Raw genomic sequence first — 12,264 nt, 5'->3', positions numbered from 1 at the left:
CTTGTAGACTTCTGGGGGCTTTGACCACCCAGAACATTTCTGTGAGTCTTTAAATAGGAAAAAAATTTTGAGGGAAATAGCTGTTATAAGACCCCTGCTATTTAGTCTACATTTTTATTCTATAGGATATAAATAAGTCACACTTAACCAGAGCCTAATGACTTATAATTACATATGATTTTTTTAAATGCAGTTGTGATAGGCTTGGTAATTTGCTTTCCAGGCTTCCTTTAATTTTTCCTTTATTGAGTATTTGACAGATAAGAAGTCAGCCACTTAAAAGTGGTAATGTCTGTGAGGGAGATAACTGAAGAATTACCAATTATTCAACAGTTAAATAGAAACATAGAATAGTGAGGAACCTTAATAGTCCCTGGGAACATCCATGAAAACAGTAGGGCACAAATAGTTACCATTCCTAACAGTGACCTTGAATCTAACAGTGGCATACAATTTTATGTTACATACTGTGTTTTTAGACAAGAACTGTACAATACTTTCATAAATTTAAAATTCTCTGAATGAAATATCGTATAAATGAGGTATATATTTGTATTTCCCATGTGCTCTAAAGCCTCATTTACAATTTAAATAATGCTCTTTTTAAGTGGCGTTATTTAATTAATCATAGTGTAAGAAAGATTTGTTATTAATGTCATGATTAATGTCTGAATACAGATGGTTATGGAAAGGTTAATAGTGTTTTCATTAATAGTGAGAAACACTGAGTATCTATTAGATTATTCTAATAGATTAGATTATCTGTTAGATTATTCAGAATTTAAAGCAGAAATTGTAAATAGCCAACATGTGGCTGGACTTTCTTTTGTGTTTTCTTAGAACATGTGTAAATTCTCCAGAGTAGATATTCAAATCAATAAATTGAAAATAACTTAAGGAGAAATTTTCATAAAGAGAAACAAGTTCTATTATTTGTAACTAGTAAGATTACATTTACTAGTCATAACTAACCTTCAGTAATTTATTATTTGTTTTAGAATGATAAAATATATTTACTGTTGTCCAAATGACATAGACAATGTCCAATACTGTTTTTAATCATAAGAACAATTAACAGAGATAACGATATCACTAAAAGCTTGAGTTATAAAGTGTATCTGAATATTAAAAAATTGGATTACCTGCCACTTTGTTTCTAAAATACTCCCAGCTACAGGATAAAGAAAATTGATGAAAACTGGATTTTTTCTGTTAACTTCGAGTTTTTTATTTACCAGTACAAAACAACATGTTAGATGTAAGCTATTTTTTAATCTATATCAAATTCGTATCAAGTGTTGGTATCTTTTTATTTGAAAACCAGGTTTCTTATATGAATGTTTTGCTATTTGTACTTGTTCAAATCTATAATTATTTTTGGAGTAGAAAAGACCTGTTGATACATGTTCAAGATAAGTAGTTTTTGATCCTTTTGTTATTTATAAGAAGGCCATAGTGCATAATTTGAGAAATTCTTGATTAGTGGGTCATCTAAACATCAGATGTGAGCCAAGGTGGAAAACAACTTTTCTATTTTATAATACCATACTGCTCTAAAAATACATTTTGTGGTTTATTCATTAGAGAAGTCCTAATAGATTCAGGAAACATTATGGACTTTTTACATGACAGTGTTATGCATTATGGACAATACACTGAGATTCAGTTTTTCTGCTTTTATTTTCCCAAGCAGTAGAGCAGTAAGTAAAACTGACATTAGAGTAGATGTTTCTAATACCTATTCATCGGAATAACTCCTTAAAGTATGTTTACTTAGAAAAAGACTCAGTTAATCAAAAAACAGAAAAAAAATCACATTTACATGAAGAGGTTTCTTATTTTTCTCAGTAGATGGCAGCTTATAAATATTGAGTGAATTGCTTATACTATTCAGTTAAGATTTGTTTCCAAGCTCTTCCTTTGGATTATATCAAAATATACTGTCCAATTAATATTAGCTATTGTTCCTTATTATTTTCCCTATTTTATTATTCTTTCTATAATCATAAACCCAGTTATGAATTAAGATATCACTGCTATTGATGTATATCATATTTATTAGCTTTTCTTGCATTATTAATTCAAGTCATTGCTTACATTTAATGCTGTAATTTTTTTTATAATACAAAGAATTTTTAACTTCCTTGGCTTTAATATAATATTAGTGATTATATTTGTTTCAAAGGTAAAAGTAACTAATATGCTATTAATCAGTTGCTTTGCTGTCATTTTTATATCTGAATCATTGCCAATTATCAAAATTAATTTTAGGCTATCTGTATATCCTGGCATATAGTCATTGAGTATTCTGAAAGTTTAGTAAAATTAATTGCTTTTTAGTAACTAGAATTACAAATTAATTATAAACGCATTGGTAAGCATGTAATTATAGATAAAATTAATAACATCTTGAAAACCATAGTCGTGTTGGGGTTAACACTTTGATGAAGAGAATATGTAAGTGATATTGTATTTTTCTTGTTACTGGTAACCTCTTTTGAGATACTGTTTACACTGGTAGTAGTCCAGAAAGGAAATGAAATATTAAAATCTATTAATCTAATCAGCTATTAGCTTCTACTAGAGTCTTTTAAAAGACCTGGGAAGTTTTTTTAAAGTTTGATATTCAAGACTTTTTTGCCATGAGTTTATTCATCTTTACCAAACTTTTGTGTCCTTGTCTTTATGAGAAACACACTTGGAAAATAAAGTGGTAATTTTTAAACTTCATTTATACATGCATGGTTTTTTTTAAAATCACAGCATCATTGTAAATGGCATAGTTCAACTCTTTAATAAGGTCAGTTAATGCCATCTCAAAATATTATTTCAATATTTCTTACTTTGAATTTTGTTAAACAAAATTGTCTTGATTTTGTTTAATCTCTGGAATTTATTTTTACTTTAAGAGCATAAAGCTCCAAAAAGCTAGTGTGGAAATTTTCATTATTCTATTGTACTATAATTAGGATGGGTTATTTTTAAAATTTAAGTGTTTTCCACTTCTGAAAAGCCACTTTTAACCTCCTTCAGCTAAGAAAATCATTTTAAAATCTGCTCTCATTTCTATTGTTTTCTTTCATTTTATTGATGAGTTAAAATTTTTTAGGAGAAAAAGGTTTATAATGCTAGTAATTCTTCAGAAGGGCCAAGAGGTATGTGCTAAAAGCCTCAGTCATTCCTTAAGAGTCACTGATTTGTGTAATCACAGATTAAACTGTGATAGTGTTTTTTTTCTTGGCCAATATCAAACTGCCATAAAGTCACATTTTCATAGGGTCATGAAACATGCTAGTAAATGTTTTAATGATCAACTTGATTTTTAGGTTTGACAATTTTCATGACGTGAACCCCCGCTTTCGAGCACATATTGGCAAAATGGCTTAAAGTGGTATATTCTAATTTCAGCACAGGAAAGTATATAAAACAGTGTGTTCAACTTCTGTCAGTATGTGTCCCCCATATGGCACAAAGAGCAAGCCTGCTTTAAAATTTCAGCCAGTACTATTGGGAACAGCAATGTCTTGCCTTTCTCATTTTTGAAGAATTTTTAAAGTAATTGGACCCAGGGCTACAAAGCCACTATATTAGTTATATTAAATTTGCTCCTCTCAGAAAATTGAGAATCACTGTCTTATTTTAAAATCTGCTTCAAGTAAAATGGAACCAAATTGTTTCTGAATTCTCTTTATCACCTTTTTTAAACACTGCACTATCCTTCACACAGGAACTTCTGATTTTATGTCTTTTAATTAATCTATGGGCTAAAGGCTTTTGTGTGACAGGTCAGACGTTAAATTTTCTTAAAATAATCCAATTTTTTTACAAGTAGCAAATCCTCTATTTGGACACTTCTTTAAAACTTTATGAGATCATTAACTCTTGATTATTTGAGTCAGTTTTAAAATTCTTATTAGTGTAAAATTTATCAGTATTGCTTATCAGTTCCATTTTAATAGAACCTACTCCCCCATGGACTTTTTAATTCAGCTTGCAATTAATATAAACTTAGGGAAACCAGAAGTAGATTTTTAGAAAATAAAAGACATTTTGCCTTATTCCCAACCTAGGGTCATATTTCAGGTTAACAATTTGAACTGATAACCTTCTCCATGGCTGTCCCTCAGTAAAATTGTGAACTCGGTAAAATTTGTCTGGAATCCCATTTTCTTCTTTCTTTTACTCTCCTGTTCCTGAGCAAAGTTCATTGTCAGTCTCCATGGTCACTAAATTGCTTTGACTATCTCTACTGTGGAGTTGCCTTGGTACAACCAAAGGAGTACTGAATTTGGAGTCAAGAGATGAGATTCAGGCCTGGCTCTCCCACCTCATAAGGCATACTAGTTTTATGAAATTATCCACATCACACACACAGAGCTGACATACAGCTGGGATGCATCGGTTCAATGGTTCAGTTTTTAAAATCTGAAATACTCTCCTAGCTGTTAGTACGTAGCTGCTACTCCAGGTCCCCCAGATGCCCTTACTGAGATCCTTACTGTCCCCGTTTCTCCTGAACCCAGTAGCTAAAGGTTTAAGGCCCAGCTGCCGGCCATCTTAGTCGGTCACACCAAAGTCCTGCCTTGCAGTTTGCCAGAATACCTGCCCATGCCCACCACCAAGGGAGGCCACAGGTGGGCACCAGCAGAGGGCTACTCCAGTATTTGCCAGCCCACTAGCCAGTCCCTAAAATAGTAACCATAATAATAATAGAGAAAGAATTTTTTTAAAAACCTTTTTAGTACATGTTTAAAATCCTTAAGCTGATTACTCTTTTTATTGATTTGTAAATCAGTAAGTGCTGGTTTACAATAAATGCTGACCTAAGCATTGTTCTTGCTGCACAACGTATTTGAAACAAATTCCCTAACCTTCCCAAGTTGTCTTCATTGCCTTTCATTTAAAAAACCCAATCCTGGTAATTTTGAAAACTGCTGAACTGAATATATATCATTGATCGGTGTGTTCCATAGGATCTTTTATGCTAAATTTTAACCCAAAGCATCTTCAGTTTCTAAAGATACTTGACTTGGTTAGAAGGGTGCGACTGAGTATAAGTGCCAGTATTTCTACTGCTGCAAAATAAAAAGAGAATTTAATTTAGTGACAAAGCTGATAGGTTTGTTTCTTTTACTTTCAACTAATGCATTGTAGAGGACCAAATTTCATTCTAATCAAGGACAAACTTATTTGTAATCTGCAGTACATATTTCTATTAAGTACTCTGCATTTATTTCACATGTATGATTTATTTTGTGGAATACAAATAAAGAACATACAGTAGCTTGAAATAAGAGATCAGTGGTGAAGATTGGAGCATTTTGTTAACTATTGTTATCTTGACCTTTGTTTAAAGCTAGTGGTTATGCTTTTGTATAATGACACATCCCTAATGTGAATATTCAAACTAAAGTTTGTTATTCTCCTTTCTCCAGTATGTTATCGTGATCATGCCTTACAGAAATTTACTAAGAGCTGCACACTGTTTAAAAGTGATTTCTTGGGTTTTTGTTTTTCCTGACTTATTTTCCTAGACTGATCCCGTTGAGAACACATATGTACGGAATCCGAACGTCAAGTTTTACATCCAGTCAAGTTCCACATCTCCTTCCACATCTAGTGAAGCTGAGCCAGTTAAGGTGCCTCACTGGAGCAGTCTTGCTCCCCAACTTTTCACTTGTGTCAGGAAAGAGGGACTTGCAAAAACAAGTGAAATCTGACTCTCTTCTTTTAATCGAATGTATTGTGTAATAAGTCACAGTATATTGAAGACCATTACATTTGACTGATAATATAGATAGGATTATAAAACTGAAGTAAAAAATGGTCCCCCCAAATTCAACCCAAAATAGACAGAAATTTTATTTAATTTTAAAGTAGTCTTTATCTTAAGTAGAGCGCTATATAGAAAAGAGGACAGAGTTGTGTGAATTTTGGAATTATCAGATAAAAACTCTGTGGACACATGGCAGTGTCAGGTGCCATTCTCATATTTTAATTCTTCTAGTCAATCTAATAAGGTATGACATAACTGTTACTTCATAAGTAGAGCTTAAAATTGCCACTGCTGGCAACTGAATAGTTTATTCTAACTGTTAATCGGCAATAGGCATCCAACCTTTTAATATTTAAATCATGCCTTTTAATAGTGCAAAAACAGTGTTGTGTTTGCACCTTATGTAAGTAAATGGTTTTAAACAGCCAACTGATCACCTTTCTCAACAAGTCAGAAGGATGTATTATTCCTCAGTTAATGCTATCCTGCCTCAGATGCAGTTCTGGTTATTTACTCAAGCTTTACAATTCTGACATGGCTCCCTTGTTTCCCATTTGGTCATCAGACAGAGCTGTGTCTAGTTTTCTGATAGAAGCAGATAGTCCCATTTTGAAAGCTGTCTGAAGTGAAGTTTGAGTTGTAGTCAGATTCTGACTTGGTTTTTTCCAACCCTGTGATAGACTACTTGGTTAAGTTGATGATACCCTCTGATTTTAGATTTTCATTGTTTTAATATTTTGAGTGTATGCATTTTTATTTTAATGTTAAAATATTTAAAGCATACAGAAAATAATATTATAAACACCCACATAACCACCATCCACAGATTTAACATATGTGAACGTTTTGCCCCAAAATTTGTATTAAAAAGAAAGAAAATATTCCAGACAGTTGAAATAACCTTCCCTATACCATTCCCCCTCTCCCTTCCCAGACATATCTAAATACCCTGAAATTGACATACTCCCTTTCTTCCTTACTTTTACATGTTTATTTCATTTGTATCCATAAACAATACATAATAGTGTTTCTTGTATATTTAAATTTTACACGAAGGTTATCTGCATCTTATACAGATACATGTCTACTTAGTTCATTCATTATAACTGTTGCATAATATTTCATTGTATGAATATACCACAACTATTTATCCATTCTCCTGTTGTTGGATATTTAGGTTGTTTCCAGTTTTTTGTTATTACAGTCATTGCTGAAGTGAACATCCTAATAGCTATCTGCTTTTGCAAATGTGCAGAGTTTGTTTAGCATATATACCTAGAAGTGGAATTATTGGGTTGTGTGGAATATGCATTTTCAGCTTTAACTAGATCTTGTCAAATTATTTTCCACAGTGGTTGGACCCGTTTTCACTCCCACCAGCAGTGTGTGTGTGAGTGAATTCCCTATTTCCCCACATCCTTCCAACCCTTGGTACTGTCAGACATTAACTTTTGTCTATTTGATGGGTATAGAGTGGCATTTTTGTTTTAATTTGCATTTCTCTGATCTCAAGTGTTATTCAACATCTTTTTATATGTTTATTGACCATCGATGATTTGCCTGTTCATGTCTTTTTGTCTGTTGTTCTATTGAATTATTTTTCCACTTGTTTTGTAATTGTTCTTTATATATTCTGGATACTAATTCCTAGCTGGCTATATGCATTGCAAATATTTTCTTCCAGTCTGTGGCTTATTTTAAAATTTTATTTGTCGTATCTTTTTGTCTTGCAACAGTTTTTATTTTAAAGTAGTCATATTTGTCAGTCTTTTGTGACTTCTGCTTTTTATGTCTTTCTAAAACAGTTCTTCTCTATGCAGCAGTTATAAAGATTTTCTTCCATATTTTCTTCTAAAAGTTTTTAAATTTTGCTTTTACGTGTTTAGGACTTTAATCCAACTAAAATTTGTTGTTATGTATTATGAGAAATGGAGTTCTAATCTAATGTTTTTCTTGTATGAACCACCAACTCTCCTATATTTCCCCCATTGATGTGTAAATCTATCTCTGCTTTATATAAATGGGTCTGTTTGGGGATTCTCTATTCTCTTTCATTGTTCTTTTTGTCTGGGATTCTCTATTCTCTTTCATTGTTCTTTTTGTCTATTCCTGTGCCAACATCACATTGTCTTAATTATTGTAGCCTTCAAATAATTCCTGATACCTGGTATGATCAGCCACTCCCACATACCTTGTTCTTCTTCCTTTACTTCTTGACCCTTTAGTTTTTACATATGATTTTTAGGTTCAGCTTGTAGGTTCCATGTAAAGCTTTTGATTGGATTTGAATTTATAGATTATCTGAGGAGAACTGATCTCTTTGTGATATTGGGCCTTTCCGTCTATGAACATTATTTAGATTTTTTTTATATCCTTCAATAAAGTTTCATTATTTTCTTCCCGAATGTACACCAAATTGCTTGTTAGATTTGTTCCTAGGAACCTTAAATTTTTATTGCTATGGTGAATGGGATCTCTTTCAAATATGTTTCCTAAATTAGGCATTGCTGGTCTTTATGAATTGTGATGATCTTGGATTCAGCACCCCTACTTCACCCCTTTTAATTCTAAAAACTTCTCTTGGACTTTCTAGGTAAATTCTAGTGACAATTTTGTTTCCTATGAATTGTTCTTTATTAACTTTCATAAAGGTTTTGTATTCATCTCTTTTATTTCATATTTATTTTTTTAATGTTAAATTATAAATTGGGTTTAATACTTTTTTCAAGCTATTTAAAAGTAAATTAAATTTAAATTAGAACTAAACTCACAGTTAAGTTGAAAACTCTGAGAAGCCCATCTAAATTCCATTTTAAGGCTATCATGTGTATCAGATATTTGGCTTTTGGAGGTTATATAGTAACAAAGGCAAAGAGGGACCATCCATTTTTCTCTTAATATTTTAGAATATTCTGTAACTTTACACAAAGCTAGCTTTTTCCTCTTGCTTGCTTGCTTGCTTAGCATCCTAAAAGGAAGTCATTCTTCGTGTATTTTTTTTACACTTTGCTAATAAGTGATGTCTCTTTTTTTCCACAATAACATCCAGTAAAATCACTGGTTCCTTTCATTCAAAGAAATATCTTACAGTAATATGCCATAAAATAAAGATATGGCAAGTAATTAAATTTCTGTCAGTTCTGAATTCCAGTAATATTAAATAATCTAACTCCCTTCTTAGAAATGATTTTCTTCACAAAAATCCCACTAATCAATCAATCCATCAATCAATCAATCTCTATATCTCGCATGCGCTCTCTCGCTCTTTCTCTCTACACACATACACACAAATCCACAGAATTGTATTCCATATATGTAATATGCATTCTGTATATAGAAGTCAAAGGAGTTAAAAGAATCTTCTAAATATTTTGATTATAAATCTTGCTTAAAAACTTTCAGATACTTTATACAATTAATATGGCATTTTCAGTTGAACTTGAAAATTAATATCCTCATTTTTATGTAGGCTACATGCTATGACTTTCTTGTGTTCTTCTGCAGATTCTCTTTTACAAGTTATTTATTTTTAAATTTCCAGACTGAAATAATTTTTATAAATTGAACAAATATTTTATTTGTAGATATTGCAGGCAGAAATTTAAATTATCAACACTAAGAATTTTAGCTTCATTGAGATAATTTTTCCTTATTGCTGTTTTGTTTGGCTGTGTTTACTTTTATTTTTAGTGATGTTTGATATATATGGAGTGTTTTATGACATTTATTTCCTCTTTCCCCCTGGATTCAGACTGTAGACTATACTCCACTTCCAGTTCACACACCAACCTTAAGGAAAAAGGGATGCCCTGGTTCAACTGGCTTTCCACCTAAGGTATTCAATCTAGTTATAAGCATTGTATGTTGTGAAAAAAAAAAAAAAAGAAAGAAAGAGAATGGATTTCTTCTGCTTTTTTATGTGCCATGATTTTTACTATTAGATTCCTCAAAATTATAAACATAAAAGCTGGGAAAGAGAATAAATTCTGTATGAATGGAAATAATCACCACTAAGAAAGGTAGGACAAACATGCAAAGTTTGTTTTGTTTTACTTCCATCTTCTTAAATTCAGTGTTTTGAAGTCTGTTACAGCAAGGAGTAGTGCTTGGAGTATGTACTGTAAGGAAGGCATTAAGTTGAGGCCACTTGGGGAAGAATCTAAAATTGAGCTTAATAAACCACTTAGAAAGAGAAATGTTTAGAGAAAAATTCAGGTCATCTTTTTTTTTTCATTCCATTCAACATGACCATGTCCAAAGTATTGTATATGGTAGAACATGAAGATTTAGTTGCTTATCTCAAACTCCTACAAAGGAATTCTAGAAATTGGAACTCTCCATCCACTGAACATAAACTTCGGGTAAACCCCAGAATGAGAGACAGATTGATGGATCTGAAAAACTAATAAAATATACCAAAGTATAACTGGTATAAAAAAAAGCAACAAACTGAATAATCTATGCTAGATAAATTTTGAGGCTAGACAGAGCATGAATTTAAAATAAGCATAATAAATATGTTCAAAGAGGTAAGAAAGGAAGTAAGTTGGCAACATGGGTCAGGATAAGGTACTTATAAAGAAAAATAATTTCCAGGTGCTTGACATGAAAATATAACTGCTAAAATAAAGAACTCAAGTAACTGGCTTTAATAGCAGAATGAGCAAACTGGATGTAGCAGAAAAACAAGTTGTGAGATGGAAGATGAGGTGGAAAATATGAAAGTTAAGCTATAAGACAGAAATAGTGTCTATCTATATAGTAGGACTTTCAACAGAAAAGAAAAAATAGAGAGATGGAAATACTTGAAGAAATAATGACCTAATATTTCCCAGCAATAAAGATGGAAATCCTTATACTGAAATACATTATTATGTGCTAAAAAGAGTAGGTAAGAAAACATTCACACTTGGACACATTATAGCAAAATTTAAGGATATCATAGATCAAGAGAAAATTCTAAAAACTTTCAAAGAGAAAGCAGATTATCTAAACAAAAGTCAAATTGATATTGGTCTTCTCAACAGCAACGAGATGCAAGAAGACAAGAAGTATGTTCAAAGTGTTGAAAAAAAAGAACTCTGAACCCTAAAATTCGTTCTGCTGATAGAAGTAAATAGCTAACAGGGTTAAAGGAAATTGCCCCTAGGAAGGACGACTTGGGGCAAACGGGTACTTCTGTTTTTGTTATAAGGATTGTGATACTGTTTACTCTTAAAACTATATACATGTATTAATTTGATTTTAAAAATTAAACATACATACATAGGAGAAAGTGTAGAATTGCTTTGTGACTAGGTAATGAAAATAAGATCTCAAATCACAATCATAAGGTGAAAATATTGATGGACTTTACTACATTAAAATTAAAGATCTTTGTACATTGAAAACATTGTTAATAGGTGGTTAATAAGTGATGACAGACTAGTAGAGGATATTTGCAGTGTTTAACACCAGTAAGGGATTCATTTCTAGAACACAGTATATAAGAAACTCCTGTAACTGCATGTGAAAAAGATTAGGAATCCAGTTGAAAATCTGGCAAATAATATAAGTAATTCCCATAAAAGGAAATCCTGATGGTCAGCAAGCATGTGAAGAAATGTCCAACCTTATTTATAATTGGTGAAATTAAAAATTAAAATAATTTAATAATTTTAAAATTAATACTACTTTATACTCACCAGATTGTCAAAAAATAAGTAAGGTAGCATCAAGGATTGAAGAAACACGCAGCTTCACACACAGCTAGTGGAATTTTAAACAGGCACAACCATTCTGGAGAACAACCTGGCTACTAGAGTAGACATATACCACATAACCCAACAATCTCATTCCTTCAGAAAAATTTTTATGCAGATCCATTAGGCAACATGACAGAGATGCTTACTGCTGCATATGGTAACAGGGAGTTGGAAATAGAAGAAAGATAGGTAAAATATGGTTGATGTGTAACAAAATCACATTTATATAAATTAGCAACACTCAAAAATATCTAACTCATAAGGCTGTGTGCATATCCAAGGACCTGTGTAGATCACATTAGATTGGGTGACAGATTTCATGGGGAAGGATGGGGAGTAGATCATCAAGGATGAATTAAAAATAAAATTAGGCTAAATACAAGACCAATGTCAAAGATCTTAGTCCTTATGCTCTTTTCTAGGAGTTTTATGGACTCAGGTCCATGTTCAATCCTTACTCCATCCTTACTTTTGAGTTGATTTTTATGAGTGGTTTAAGATAGGGGTCCAGTTTAATAAATAAATAAATAAATAAATAAGGTCAAACAAAATTAGAGGGGCCTCCACGAAGCTCTGGTGATAATATTTCATGGACTGAATATTAACTCAATTTTGTACACCTATTGTTCCTCCCCAAAAAATAAAATAAAATTTACTTCATGTTTTTTAAAAGATGAAGGATTGAATCTATAACTATCTCAAAGTAAAAGTGTTTAAAAGGGAAAAAGGTTATTTAAAAAAAAC

The 12,264-nt window shown here is 31.8% G+C and overlaps 1 protein-coding gene across 13 annotated transcripts in view; it reads left to right on the top strand.

Annotated features, from left to right (window-relative positions):
- Nucleotides 1-12,264, top strand: part of LOC309604882 (serine/threonine-protein kinase MRCK alpha) — a 319,353-nt gene that overhangs the window by 268,754 nt on the left and 38,335 nt on the right. For 7 of the 13 annotated variants that reach the window (XM_082339883.1, XM_082339882.1, XM_082339880.1 and 4 more), the window contains one exon: nucleotides 9,528-9,611. In XM_082339883.1, coding sequence (XP_082196009.1) covers nucleotides 9,528-9,611 — 84 coding nt within the window. Of the gene's footprint in view, nucleotides 1-5,534; nucleotides 5,640-9,527; nucleotides 9,612-12,264 lie in introns of all 13 variants that reach the window. The other 6 variants (XM_082339881.1, XM_082339890.1, XM_082339884.1 and 3 more) reach the window with 1 other exon arrangement.

Source organism: Balaenoptera borealis (assembly GCF_965194805.1).
Source record: "Balaenoptera borealis genome assembly, chromosome: 1".
In the NCBI taxonomy this organism is placed as follows: domain Eukaryota; kingdom Metazoa; phylum Chordata; class Mammalia; order Artiodactyla; family Balaenopteridae; genus Balaenoptera; species Balaenoptera borealis.
The sequence above is the reverse complement of the archived record's forward strand: the minus strand, read 5'-3'. Positions and strand labels throughout refer to the sequence as shown.